Below are 13,821 nucleotides of genomic sequence, written 5' to 3'. Positions count from 1 at the left end.
CACTGTGGGGAGTACACAAGAAGTCAACATTTAAAGTGCTTGATGCAGCACACAAAATTTTAAAAAAATAACTCTTTAGTACGGATATGTACCACTACAAAAAACCCACAACCCACCCCAAGCAAACAAACAAAAACCCAGGCAAGAACAACCTGTTATTATCCTTTTGACTTAATTAAGTAAAGCACTGTAAGGGTCGAGGAGATCTGAAATCTTTGACAAACCTGGCTGATATAGGCAATAAAATACTGCATTAAAAAATACGTTTTTCTCAGCGAAGGGAATGCTGACATTTAAATACTAAAAAAAAATTCATACTGACTTTTAATGTGAAAAGTGATATGTGACCCCTGCAGAAAGATGCGATATATCTTGATATTGTGGGAGAGCTGTCAAATAAAGCACCCACTTTTGCCTTTTGAGGCTGGAAAAAAGTCCTGACCAACTATTTCAAGATGCTTGGGAACTAATGGAAGGTGTTAGGCTCACTGGTCTGTTAGGAAAGGAAACAAAGATGATCATCAGCATGGCTCTATATGCAGTACAGAAATTAGTTCTAATGACCTAAATATCTCTAGGGGAGAGAAACAGCCACCAGAGGGTTCAAAAAATGAGAGCCTCATGGTTCTGCCCTGCTGCAGCAGAACTGGGATTCTTCCTGGAAGATCTGAAACTACCTGTAAGGTACATGAAAAATTTGGAGATTCATACTGTTACCTCCCAAGCTCCAAATGCCAGCAACAGTTGACCCACCAGAGCCCAAAGCAGAGCAGAAAGTATCACGCAAGGTTTCCTGGAAAGGAATAAGTAATTTCATGGGGAATCTGGGACTTTGGAACTCAGCTCCTGAAATATCCAAGGGCTCTCATCTGACAACCATCATCTCCTTGTTTTTGTAGGACGGCCCTTGGTGATTGCCTGAGACCTTCTAAGGCTTAGAAGAGTGTTCACCTTTAGAATCAGTCTTGGTAAGAGTTAAGATGGAGCTAGAATTACAGCAAACTTCTTATTTACAAAAGTTCTTTGGTACCTTCAGGTCAGCTGCCACAGCTGACCTGAACATGAAGGAAATTCTTTAAACTTAGTTCCACCAAAATCAATCAACTTCTCATGTCCTGTAGGTTGCAATGCCAGCATGTTTCCTTGTTAAGTGCTACTGCACAGGCCTATGCTTAACTCAAGGAAACCACTGTTTCCTTTTACACTGAATGAAAACTAGAAGGAAATAACCTTTAGTCTAGGTTAGAAAAATACAGATGACTGATTTCAACTCAACCAGGTAATTCCTTAAGTAAACTGATATATTCACCAGCACATGATGTAATAAGTGTCTTGTCCATATGGCTTTTTGCTTTGTCTCCCACTTCCTGCAATACCCATTTTTATACTATTGCTTTTGTTTATATGCCTTTGTCTTCACTTTACTGTGAACAGAAACATCACAAATGGGATGTTCAAAGGAGAATTGCCATATGTGGCTCTCCTGACTAAATCCTTATTCCTTCTCCCAGAGTTCACGCAGATTTTATCCAACAGTTTAACATCTAAGCGTTGTGCCTTACACGCTCTACTGCTATTTATACCCTCCTCTGAGAAGGACACATCAGCATAAGGTGATGGCGCTGTTTGCATGATGCAAGGAACTGCAAGAGCCCTCCTCTTAATGCCTCGGCAGAGCCCAGAGGAACCACAGCGATCGGCACGCCGTGCTCCCAGCTCTGCTCCCGGCCCCGCTCCCGGCCGAGAGCAGCCCCGCTGCCGCTGCCGGCACACACCTGGAACCCGGCACACAGCAGGGGCACGGGAACACCTGGGATCACCGGCGTTAAACTATGTGTTCCACACACGGGAACTGAGCGACTCCATCTCTCTGACACCCCCAGAAACAGCAAAGGAGCAGGAGCACCTGACACATACAAGGCATTATTACTGCTCCTGGGGAAAGCATATATAGGCTGCTTCTGTCACCTGTATTTCTCTATGAGCCGTGCTTGCTACAACTTAAAGTCATCTTGCTTTCAACTAGACATTCATCAATGCAAAATAATTAGTCGTGGTTCTTATCCCAGAGCGAAACTGAAAAGACAAGAGGGAAGAAACTAGAGTGGTGTAGCTGTAAGGAGAGGACTGTGGACAGCTCTTATCCTAGATGTTTGTTCCCAGTAACCTGACTGTGCCCCCCAAACCGCACTCCTTGCCAATACCACTATTCCAGAACTTTTTTAACACAGGACCCAAATCCAATCTCCAGGCATGTCCTACGAGAAGCTCAAAAAAGCCTCGTCGAATCATGCAGTAAAAAAAAAGCACATGAAAGTTTTTGAAGCTTTTAAGAGTACTTAGAACACATCCTCCCTTCAACGAACAAGAAACTTCACTGCAAGCAGGTATTTTGAGCACATTAATAAGCAACTATAAAAAGATCTTCATAAACACAGTGCTCTGTTTCAAGACTGGGCCTACAAGTCAAACTCCAGTATCCTACAATTACTTAAAATCCATCTCCGTTTTGCCTTCTTAGTAGATTAGTCAGAAACCTAGGGAGAAGTAGCAAACAGTTCTAAGGTGTGATGCTGTGATTCTTTAAAGTTTGTGGGGTTTTTTAGAGAAGATTAAGTTCCAGCAGAAAAACTGTTTCACATAATATAAACACTCTGATGTAATCAAAGGCTCTGTAGTTCACTATATGCTCAAGTTTTGACTGATAAAGAGGTAATTTTCCTCCCAATCAGGAAACAGATTCACTTTATAACTAATAAATGACTCTGCAGCTTAGTAAACACCTTACTAAAGCCAGCACTGCCAGCTCCACTGACTTAGAAACAAAATTAAGTAATTTCTATTGACCGGCAGTTACATTCTGTACTTCCCTAAGGTCTAAAAATGGTATCAGTTCAAAGGTCCATCCTCTCAATTTGTTTGTCAAGCCAAAGTCTACAGACTAAACCAGAATCTGCTTCTACATACCCTGTACTATAACCACCAACATAATCACCACCTCTCAAGTATTGTATGAACACATGTTCAGAAATGTTAAGATTATACAATACCATTTAAGTAAAATAAAGTGATCCTGTATGACCCTTCTGGACATCTACAGACAGCCTGGCTCATCTGAAAGACTTATTTCTTGCCACAAGAAGGAAGGGTCCTCCAGGTCAGGCCACTCCTGCAATAATTTGGAGATGCTCTAAACTTTATTTGGGCAGCCAACTAATTTTCAGCTAAGGCAGTAATTTCTTCCCCCTTGGTATGTGCCTAGCCATACGGCTTTTTGGATTTGTAAGTAGGCAGTTTATAGGCTTAGTCCAAAGAGTCCCTTCTCTACCTGTTCACTGACTTGGAAGGTGTCTCCGCTCCCACCGAATCCACGGGAATGACTCTGACTGTGCCCTAAGAGCCACACCTCCAACAGGAAAGAAAAGATACGACCACCTGTAAACCTCTGCTCTTTCGCAGCATACCGCAAGCTCGCACTATACAGCGGAGCGTGGGGTCTCACATTCTACTATTTCCAACAGGCTCTGAAGCATTTTGATTTTAAATGACCACTCGCTGAGATTACAGCGGGCCACAACTTTCCCAGGCTCCACTGACAGCCACCAGTCGTTAGGAAAACGAATCCCAGCCGACACGCGGCTCTCGGGAACCGACCCCCGCGAGCAGCGAAGCAAAGTAAAACGGATACACGAAGCCGTAGCCGAAGTCTTAAGACGCACGTCTCGGCCCCCTCCCCTGAAGGGGCTCCCGCAGGCTGGCGGAGCTCCCAGCCCTGCCCTGCGGGGCCCGCGGTACCTGCGCGGGGCCGGCAGTGCTGGCGGCGCGGCGGCTCATCCCGCGCGGGGCCCGCTCCGCCGCCGCGCCCCGGCGCCTCCTCGGCGCCCCGACCGGGCACGGGGCGAGCCCCGCGGCCCCGGGACCGCGACCGCCGCCTCCGAGCCCCGAAGCCGCCCCGGGGCTCCGGCCGGCGCCCCTCCTCCTCCTCGCTCCCGGCCCGGAGGTCTCGCCGAGAATGTCAGCGCCGGCGGGGGTGCGCGGCCGGTGGCCGAGGCCGGACCGGGGCTGCCGCTGCCCTCAGAGCCGCGGGCTGCGCCGCGCCGCCGCCATCGCCGCCGCCATCGCCGCTGTTTGTTTTCATCCGCTGCGGGCGGGGGGGGGGGGCGGGGGGAAGGAAGGAAGGAGGAAGGGAGGGACGAAGGGAGGTACCTGAGTGTCCGCAGCGGCACTTTCCGCACGCGGCCGCCGCTCACCCGCCCGCCCGCGGCGCGCTGAGCCCGCAGTCCGGCGGGGCAGGAGGTCGCCGAGGCCGAGAAAAGCGGGACGGCGCTCGGCGCCGCTCCCGCCTGTAGCCCCCGACTGTGGCGAATCTATCGCGGCGAATGTGGGGCCGGGCCGGCGGCGACCGCCTGGGAGCGGCCGCGGGGCCAGTGGCGGGTCGGGCGACTCCGAGGAGGGTCGGGCGGGCCGCGGGGTCCGGGGCGCCCGGCAGGAGCAGCGCCCGCCGGGGCTGCGAGACCGTCCGCCGGGCCGCCCGCGGCTCGTGTCTGCCGAGGCCCGGCGGGCGTGACGGGACGAGTCCGGCTCCCTCTCCGCCACGGGAGGTAAATTCCTGTCTGCACCAGGCAGAGCTGTCGGCTCCGCCGTGAGCCCGCCTGGCTGCCCGTGTATTTAAAAGCAGAAAAAGAAAAGTGAAAAGGTTTGCTGGATGATCAGACTAAAAGGAAAATGGTAACGGAGTCTGAAAAGCTCACCAGTAATAAATGTTCTGAGTATCCTCTTTTGTTTTATGCAGGTGAATCCCTGTCAGAGAGGAGCCCCAGGGAACGCCCCTGGCTGTCAGCCATGGCCGTACCTATCGCGGTTCTTGACTGCGACCTCTTGCTCTATGGCCGCGGACACAGGACTCTGGATCGCTTCAAGCTGGAGGATGTCACGGATGAGTATCTAGTATCCACGTACGGCTTTCCCCGACAGTTCATTTGCTACCTGGTGGATCTCCTGGGAGCCACTCTCTCGCGCCCTACACAGCGGTCCAGGGCCATCAGTCCAGAGACGCAAATACTCGCTGCGTTGGGTTTCTATACCTCTGGCTCCTTCCAGACTCGCATGGGCGATGCTATTGGCATTAGCCAAGCCTCGATGAGCCGCTGCGTCGCCAACGTAACCGAGGCACTGGTGGAAAGAGCCTCACAGTTCATTCACTTTCCTAAAGATGAAGCTACTGTACAGACCCTGAAGGAGGGCTTTTATGGGCTGGCAGGAATGCCGGGAGTGCTGGGGGTGGTGGACTGCACCCACGTGGCAATCAAAGCACCAAATGCTGAGGACCTGTCCTATGTGAACCGAAAGGGTCTCCATTCCCTGAACTGCCTCATGGTGTGTGATTCCAGAGGAGTCCTCCTTAGTGCTGAAACGCACTGGCCAGGCAGCCTGGCTGACTGCACGGTGTTAGAGCAGGCAGCCCTCACAAGCCAGTTTGAAACTGAGCTGCATAAAGATGGCTGGCTACTTGGTGAGTCAATTTTTCATCCTTGTTTTTGGTGGAAAGTCTATTAGATATTGTCTCCTTGCTGAGTGAGAACCTCTGGGAACAAGTGATACGTTTATTTTCAGTTGCTTTCCTGCAAATTGCTTTGAGATTTATGTTTCAGTGTAGACAGCCCTTATCTTGGAAGCTTAAAACAGTAACTTCTAATCTATGTTTTATACAGTCTGATTATAGTAAGTATTAATCCTCATTCATTCTGTCAATAGCTTTCTCTCAGTAGTCTATGCCTTTCCATGCTGAATTATTCTATTTTTAATTCTAGGTACTGTCTTAGTCCAACTGTTTTCCCCTGTTTTATGCAGTAGATTAATTTTCTTAAAACTCTTCTGTGGAACATCTTCCAGGATTTTCTTGTATAAGGATTTTCCTTTGTCACATTTGCGAACCAGAGTTACTTCTTCCGTGCCTTCTCCTTTAGCCAGAGGAAGAACTTGTTCTGTATCTGATGTACCAGAAAACCAGGCTGAAATCTGTGGCTGACTGTAGGTGTGTAACCTGTCGTGCTCCTTTCCACTGCTGACAGGTGACAGCTCCTTCTTGCTGCGGACGTGGTTGATGACCCCTCTGCACATCCCCGAGACGCCTGCGGAGTACCGCTACAACATGGCCCATTCCGCCACTCACAACGTCATTGAGCGCACCTTCAGGACCATCCGGTCGCGGTTCCGCTGCCTCGACGGCTCCAAGGGCACCCTGCAGTATTCTCCAGAGAAGTCCAGCCACATCATCCTGGCCTGCTGCGTGCTTCATAACATCTCCCTGCAACACGGACTGGACGTGTGGTGTGCGCCGGCCGCAGGACACATGGAGCAGTCGGAAGAGGAATACGAGCAAATGGAATCAGTGGACTCGGAAGCCTGTCGTGTTCGTCAGGAACTTTTACTTACTCATTTTAGCTGAAGTTGTGACAGAGGGAAGGCTTCTAACAGTTCATCTGGGAAGTTATTTGGGGCAAATATGCCCCCTCCTCTTCTTTAAGCCTATAGAGAGAGACTTAAGGACTTGTGAGACGAGAAGAAATTTACTCTCTTCTTTTCAGGCAAATTTCTGAACTTCTCTCAGTCTCTGCAGAGATTCAATTTAATTGGTACATTTTTGCTATCGTGCTTAGAGACGCCCCTTTCACTTGACTTAGAGAACAGTGACTAATGTGACAACAGTGGGAAAATTAGGGAAATTGTCTTTTACAGTGATTTTACAGTGATGGAAAATCTGTGGAAAACCTTGCACTGTTTTACAAAGCAACAATTCTATTCCACTGTGTAACTCAAAACACTTATGATTGATTTTTTAAGCAGTATTTTGCACACATTCAATTTCCACATGAGCTCCTCTTTACTATGAATTCATGAGCAGCAAAGCAAACATTTACATTTTTGTTTGCAGGTGTAAATTCTTGCTCAACACCATTTTTGCCGTTTGCACATCTCACAAACCCCAGTGATTTCTTTGAAAGCTGGCAGCTGTGTTCTGGGAGGGGTCTGGCATTTTGCTGGGTACACACTAGTGCTTGCACATACCTAGAAGGGTTGAACATTTCTTCTTTCCCAAACAGGGTGGAGAAGATGTTAAGTTCTGGTGACTGTGTCGGGTCAAGAAATAGGCTAGTGGTTTTCTCCTGCAGCAGGAAACTGGTCATCTTGTGGCTGCTGTAAAAGAAACGTCAAGGACTGACTGGATCACAGAAATTAAACCGATTGCAAAAGTTCTCCATTTAGATCAAAGCAGAGGTTTGGAAAGGCTGCTCTAGCACTGCTTGCAATCTACCTCTTCAGTGGAACAGGATGACTGATGCACGCAGTTGTTGCTGGCACAAGGCTGGGCAGTTTCCTGGAAATGTTCTCTTTCTGAAAGGCACAAGTGTTTCCAAGGATCTCATGACAGCAGTCTAAGAAAATTTTGTTTCTTAGATTTTATTTACTGGGCAGTAAATGTAACAAAAGTGGTAGGGAATGCAGAAAACTGCAAAACTGTAAATACTTAAAGTAGCAGCGCAACTGCCTGACGTTGTGGGTCTGTCCTTTTAGAGAAAGGGGGCCTGGATCATGCCCCAGATGTGATGAATACAAGCATATGGGGCACGTTTCATCGTGCAGGGTTAGATACACTCTGCCAGGTTTGCAGTGGCTGGAAGCACTTACTCTCTCTCAGAAAACCAAGCATGCTTGATGACATGTAAACAAGACGTTTTCAGAAGCCTCAGTGGGAGCTGTAAAATGTTATGTACAAAGACCTCAGATGTAATTCAGTTTTCTTTATAGAAGGTATTATACAAGAACTACTATTGGTCACTGCAGCAAAACCCCTGCTCTTTTTACCTAGGAAAAAGCAGACAAGCACTGTTTTCTAAAATAAACCCTCTAAGGTACGAGTTGCTGCCCTGTGTGGTGCCTGATGGCTCATAATCGCATCTGACGGTCTGTGCTAAAAATACTGTTCACTAGACCAAAACACCAGCAGACACTGAATGAGCTGTGTGGGTGGTGGTAAGGTCAAGTGAGACTTGGACATGTGTAGGTACAAACATTGTCACTTAATGACAAGCTGGAGTTTCTCAATTTACGCTATGAATAGCTCTTGCCAGCGTGTGCTGAGGCCAGAGCAAACTCAGAGTGAAGGCACTTCCTGGAACACATTTGCTGCTTCTTTCAGCCACTGTCACCTGTGGTAGAGTTAAATTTCTAAACTGATCTCACTGCTTGTCAGTTTGGGCAAAAACTGCATCAGGCCATACCAGACAATACCTCTGAACATTATTCTTGCCTGAGTCAGACATCAGTACCCTTCTTTTCTCTCAGGAAATATAGGGAGCAGCTTCCACCACATATTCTTAAGCAGCTTCCTTCAAAACAATTTACTCAGACTTTTTACTTTTCCCTCAGAAAAGACTTTCCTTTTCCCTCACGGCCAAGTTGCTTAGAGCTCCCTCCATCCAACCTGGCCTTGAACACTTTAGGTAATGTGGCATTCACAGCTTCTCTGGACAACCTGGTCCTGTGCCTCAACCACCCTCACAGTAAAGAATTTTTTCTAATATCTAATCTAAACCTACTCTCTTTCAATTTAAAGCCCTTCCCCTTTGTCCTGTCACTGCACGCCCTTGTAAATAGTCTTGTCCCATCTTTCCCCTAAGTTCCCTTCAAGTACCAGAAAGAAGCAGTTAGGTCATCCAGGAGCCTTCTCTTTTCCAGGCTGAAAACAATTTGAAAAAAAAAAAAAAATATTTTCTGCAAATTGCATTGAGATTTGTGATTTGGTTCGAGCAGAAAATCACGCTGTGAGAAGCCAGTGTCCACAAAGGAGACAGAGGAGTCCTCCAACTTTATTTGTTTTATTTGAATAAAGGGAGAGGGTTTACCGTGCCGTACCCCCGCGGGGTGTCTCAAGATTTTGGAGGAGGCATTCTCCTTTTATCCTAAACTCCCGATCGCACGGTGCCCTCTTCCTTTCCCCATTGGCTGAGGTATTGGGAAGGTACAGCCTTCGCGATCCGCCTGCTACATATTCCCCTAAAGTTCAGGAGTTTGAACTGGGTTCTGCGACAACCTGGAGACCTCCACAGCCGCTGCTCCAGCACCCGGCCGGTCCTTTCAGCCCTGGGCTTTTCTGAGGACATTAACACCCATTTCTCCTTTTAAGTCTGGACGACCCTTATCTTGGAAGTTTAGAAAAGTAACTCCCAACCTGCTTTATACAGTCTATTGTACGTATTCGTTTACATTCATTATGTTTGAGAGCATTTTCCCAGTATCACACACCTCCCTAAATTAAACTAGGCAGTTTTTTAATACTGGGCAGGACGGCTGCCCCGCAGTTCTCGGGGCTCGACTGCTCTCGCCTGCCCTCCGTCGTCCCCGGGCGGCGGTGGAAGACCTCGTCGCTCGGCTGGCGCTGCCTGGCGGCGTTCTTGCCTCGGCTGCTCGGGCCTTGGTCCCGCGCTCGGCGCCGCCGCCGTTGGGCCCCGCTCGGCGCTCGGCTGGCCCGCCTGGCCGGAGCTCGGCGCGGCGGCGGCGACGACCGACCCCGGGGCCGCTCCGCCCGCCCGGCCCGCTCCGGCCCCGCCGCTGCAGGTACGCTCCGGGCCTACGCGCGCCGCCGGCCCCGCGCCCAGGCCGCGCCGCCGCTCCCGGGCGGGCGCGGCCGGCCCCGCGGCGGCGCCCCGGAAGGCGGCGGTACCGACCCGTGTGAGGCCGCGGCGGGTAGAGCGCGGGAGGGAGGGAATCGGGACTCGCTGCCGGGGCCTTTGTACGGGAGTTCCGGAACCGCGGCCTTACGGTGGGGGGAGCCGGGAGGCCGGCGCGCTGCCCCGGGCCGGGAGCAGCGGCGGGAGGGCGAAACTCGCGGCGCTGCCTCCCGCAGACAGGCGGGTACCGGCGCCCCCGCGGAGAGCAGCCCGTGCCCCGCTGCCGCCCTCTTGAGCGTGCCTCAAACCGGGTTTTCTGTCCCAGCTTGGGTGCCTGGCACTTCCCTGTCTATCGCCCCCGCCCCTTCTGCTGCCCTCACGGCACCGTCCGGGGGCCCGTGGTCCGGGCTCTGTCCGGTTGCCTGCTGGGGCGTTTGCTTTGACATAATGTTTTTCATAGTTGTTGTTGTTTTCCAGCCTTACCCAAATAAAATGTGCAGCAAGTGTTGCCTGTTCTATCTCTCCTGTTGTTCAGGTGTGTTGCAGAGCACTTGCTTGTGAAAGTAGTGTTTGGCGTAAAATGTATTCAGGTGTGCCTCCAGTTAGTCTTGTCTTGTGAGGAAACGAACCCAGCTAATTCGCCAGCTATGGGAGTGTTTTTTGTTGTCATCTACCACATTTTTCCTGACAACACATAAATTTCTGTAGTGTTCAATACCATGCGTTCGGCTGCCTCTGGAAAGCAATTTTTCCTCCACGAAATCGGCGTTTCATCTTCAAGAGACCCTGTAGGTGGTTACGAGTAGCTTTTCTCACTGCACACTTTCGAGTATTGTTCTGTGGTAACAGACTGGTTCAAGAATTGTTATCTAGATGCAGTTGTATGAATGTGAAGTCTATAGTCAGTGCTCAGTGCTGCTCCGAATGTGAAGTCTATAGTCAGTGCTCAGTGCTGCTCCGTTTTCTCCTCTGCATGAAGTGTTCTTTGGTCTTTATTTAAAAACCCAGTGTGTTTTTCTATATTTGTCCTTGTTTACTGCTCCACCCAGCTTGGTGTCCTCTGCAAATGTCATCTGGCCTCATTGCCTTTGCCACTCCCATCCTCTTTCAAATTGCTAATAGGGATGTTTAAAAGGGACCTAAGAATGACCTGCTGGTAATGTGCACTTATTGCCACTCCATTACTGGTCTGTTAAGTTTGTTGTTGGGTCAGTTTTCAGAATGTGGTATGGGGTTAAATCCATGCAGATTTGAATGCCTTATGGGTGATGCAGGCAACAGGACCTGAAATTCTTTGCTAAATTCCTCTCTTGTGTTCTGAAGGGCTGCTGTAATGCATTTCCTGGTATTCAAAGCTCTTCAGTGTGGCTTGCGTGCTGGTTCTGGAGTCCACAATTGAAGCTTCTCTGGGTAATTTATTTTTTTTTTTCAATCGGTCCTTTTCTATTTTGATGGTCACAAGTGTGTTATTTGTGGCAGCATGGCTCTTAATGAGTAGGGCTGTCCACTGGCATTTATATTTTTCCTAATACTTGGAATGAGGAATGTGTTTGGATCCAAATGTCTGGACATGCATTTTCAGATCGAGTTGCTGGGCAGTTTCTGCCAAATGTTTACTTTGCTGACAGCTTCTTCCCAGTTTTCTTTCTTTTGCCCTTTTCTGAGTCATAACTGACCCTGTAGATTCTTGTTTGGTTGTTTCCTATTTTTCCATTTTCTGAGCAGCGCTTGTAAGTTTTATGCAGCTGTAACAAGCAGTTCTAAAGAAGGCAAGCAGTGATCCAGTCTGCTGCTGTCCCTCTGTCAGAAGTTTGGCATTTGAGTAATTATTTTTTTAAGAAACTTCTGGAAAGAAACTCTAGTATCTTTTATGCCATGGATAGCAAGCTGACTGAACCCATGGGCCTTGCAGAGTTACTGTCCATGTGAATACTTACTACTAATGCAAGTAGCACTAAGGTACTTTCCTTTCCCCTGTTGAGTTTCTGGGGGCCTGATAAAGGGCACAGTGCATGGTAATAGTTACCTTGTGTATTTTTTTGTTAGTAACCCTGTAATATCCTAGCAAGGAAGGTGATTAGAAACAAAATATTAGTAAGATAAGGACAGAAGAATTTTGGTTTCCAAAAGTGAATGACAGTGTGATATGCAGTGGAAAAGGATTAATATTAGCAATATTTTACTGGAAGGTTATTACAGGATATAGTAGTTGCCTAATGAAAGACCCATTGGCTGGGTTGCTTGAAACAAGAGAGACCTACTTTCCTCTACAAGATGAAGCAGTACTTGTCTGCATCTCAAGACTTAGTTGGTTGTTAGGATTTCTGACTGGGATTGTTGTCTAGTAGCTGTTTGTTGTCTCCAGTTTTTGTGAACTGTTTGTTGGATGGGATGATGAGGTGTCAGGCTTGAGCGTGGAGATCGTCATCTTAATCGGTGTGCTTGCACAGCTGCACTTCACATGTTCTCAGTGTGGTGTTTTGGGTTGTCCTTGCAGAGTGATTCCTGCTTCCTTCTTCCGGGTACGTATTACTAATCCTCCACCTTGAGCAGCGCAGAATGGCTGAGAGGAATCTCTGACTCATGTTTTAGACAAGTTTTCCCCTCCCTTTATATTTCTCCCACAGACTCAGTCTAAGGCCAAGAAGGGCAATGGTGTCAAGAACTGGCTGTGTTTCTGTGTTCAGAGGCTAAATCTTCTTTGTCTCCCAGCTCTTCTATAATTCTGATACGTCTTTGTGTGAAGACTTCAGCTTCTGTGTGGATCATTTTTGCTTTTTGCCTTGTTACAGTATTTCCATGTGAGCAAGAAATTATATGACCTGTATTTTCCAAAACATGTTCTTGCTTCCAGTTGCTTTTTCTTTTTTACTTGGATAAGGTGCATGTGCCTTAAGTGCAGTCTTGAATGCATACATAAAACACTTTGTCTTCACCTTGGGGGTATGTGATGCTGCTTCTGCTGCTTGGTAGTGTTGGCACTCCCACATTACTGTGGAATGTGTGATGTCACTTGGGGGCACTTGGCTGTGGCCCTTGAGCTTGAGGAACCTTGATGTGTCTATTAATGTAAATAATGGGATTTTGAATTGAAAATTCCTTTGCCTTTCTATCTAAATGAGAATAATTTTTTAGGGGATTAATCTGAATTCCGTATCACTCTGTTTGTCTCTGTATTGCTCTGGCTTTCTCTTCTCTCTGTCCCTCATTTCATGCTGTTTATAGTACTTAACAGAAGATGCTATGGTTTGAGTATGAAATTGTGGAAACCAACTCTTAATCTTCCAGATCCCAGTTCTGCAGTTTGACTTAGCTTACAGCTTTGTGAAATTATATTTATTCTCTTCCTATCTTCTGGATTGGAACTAATATCTCTCTTCTCAAGAATTCCTTAAGTTTATGTGGAAGTTGTAATAATAGTTATGAAAGTGCTCCATATTCTTATTGGTAAATGAAACTGTCAGACTTCAGACATGGGTGATCACTAATATTTTTTAGTATTATTACTTCCCTTTTTATATTTACCATTCATTTTCTGACCTTTAGGAGTTGATATCTACAAGTTTCTCTTCCATGTCTTCATCACTTTGCTGTAAATAGCCAGCATTTTAATGTACTTCTTTTGACTGAAGGGTTCTTTCATGTGTATTTAGTTCATTTAATCCAGACTGGGAAGACAAATTAAGATTCTAATGGCAATTAGCCCCTTGTTGCAGTCATACAGGATCTTGAAATGACAGAGTACTATTGACATCTTTGTAATGTAATTGAATTTCCTGAGCTGTTTGTAGTTGCAGTTTAAAACACAGCCTTGAGATGTGAATTTTTCAATCATGAAGCACTAAGACAAGTTATTTTTCTTTAGGAATCCTCTTTTATGTGTAAACACTTATTGCAGTGAGTGCAATTTAGAGCAGTGTGTCTCTACTGCATCTACAGAAAATGTGCTTTTGAATTACTTTCCATCTCTCTCTGCCTTTAATCAAGGAAAAAACTTCAGTTTTTTACAGTATAATACTTTGGGGAGTATTTAAAAACTTGGAAGAGTGAAACCAGAACCATATAATGGAAGTGCCTTCATGGTATTAGTTTTGGATTCTGTTGGATAATTGCATCATAAACTTTCTTTCACTTCTCCTAAGTGTTGTTT

The 13,821-nt window shown here is 47.4% G+C and overlaps 2 protein-coding genes across 11 annotated transcripts in view; both read left to right on the top strand.

The window, feature by feature from the left end:
• Positions 1–4,503: 4,503 nt before the first annotated feature.
• HARBI1 (harbinger transposase derived 1) lies at positions 4,504–6,856 on the top strand. Of its 3 annotated transcripts, none has more exons than XM_040067040.1 (3): positions 4,504–4,601; positions 4,793–5,512; positions 6,072–6,856. In XM_040067040.1, the coding sequence occupies exons 2-3, from the start codon at positions 4,843–4,845 to the stop codon at positions 6,446–6,448; spliced, it is 1,047 nt and encodes a 348-aa protein (XP_039922974.1). In that variant the 5' UTR covers positions 4,504–4,601; positions 4,793–4,842; the 3' UTR covers positions 6,449–6,856. The 3 variants fall into 3 exon arrangements, with proteins under 3 accessions (XP_039922974.1, XP_058276941.1, XP_039922973.2); XM_058420958.1 differs by lacking the exon at positions 4,504–4,601 and adding an exon at positions 4,663–4,696; XM_040067039.2 differs by lacking the exon at positions 4,504–4,601 and having other exon boundaries at positions 4,739–5,512.
• A 2,700-nt stretch (positions 6,857–9,556) lies between these two features.
• The window catches only part of AMBRA1 (autophagy and beclin 1 regulator 1), a 125,814-nt gene continuing 121,549 nt past the window's right edge, over positions 9,557–13,821 (top strand). For 2 of the 8 annotated variants that reach the window (XM_040067362.1, XM_040067359.1), the window contains exon 1: positions 9,557–9,618. The gene's annotated coding sequence lies outside the window, so the exon portion shown is untranslated. Of the gene's footprint in view, positions 9,619–10,968; positions 11,082–13,821 lie in introns of those variants that run through there. The other 6 variants (XM_058421027.1, XM_058421028.1, XM_058421025.1 and 3 more) reach the window with 4 other exon arrangements.

The sequence above is a fragment of the Hirundo rustica genome, chromosome 6, assembly GCF_015227805.2.
Source record: "Hirundo rustica isolate bHirRus1 chromosome 6, bHirRus1.pri.v3, whole genome shotgun sequence".
NCBI lineage: Eukaryota > Metazoa > Chordata > Aves > Passeriformes > Hirundinidae > Hirundo > Hirundo rustica.
This window is presented reverse-complemented; position numbering and strand designations above follow the sequence as displayed.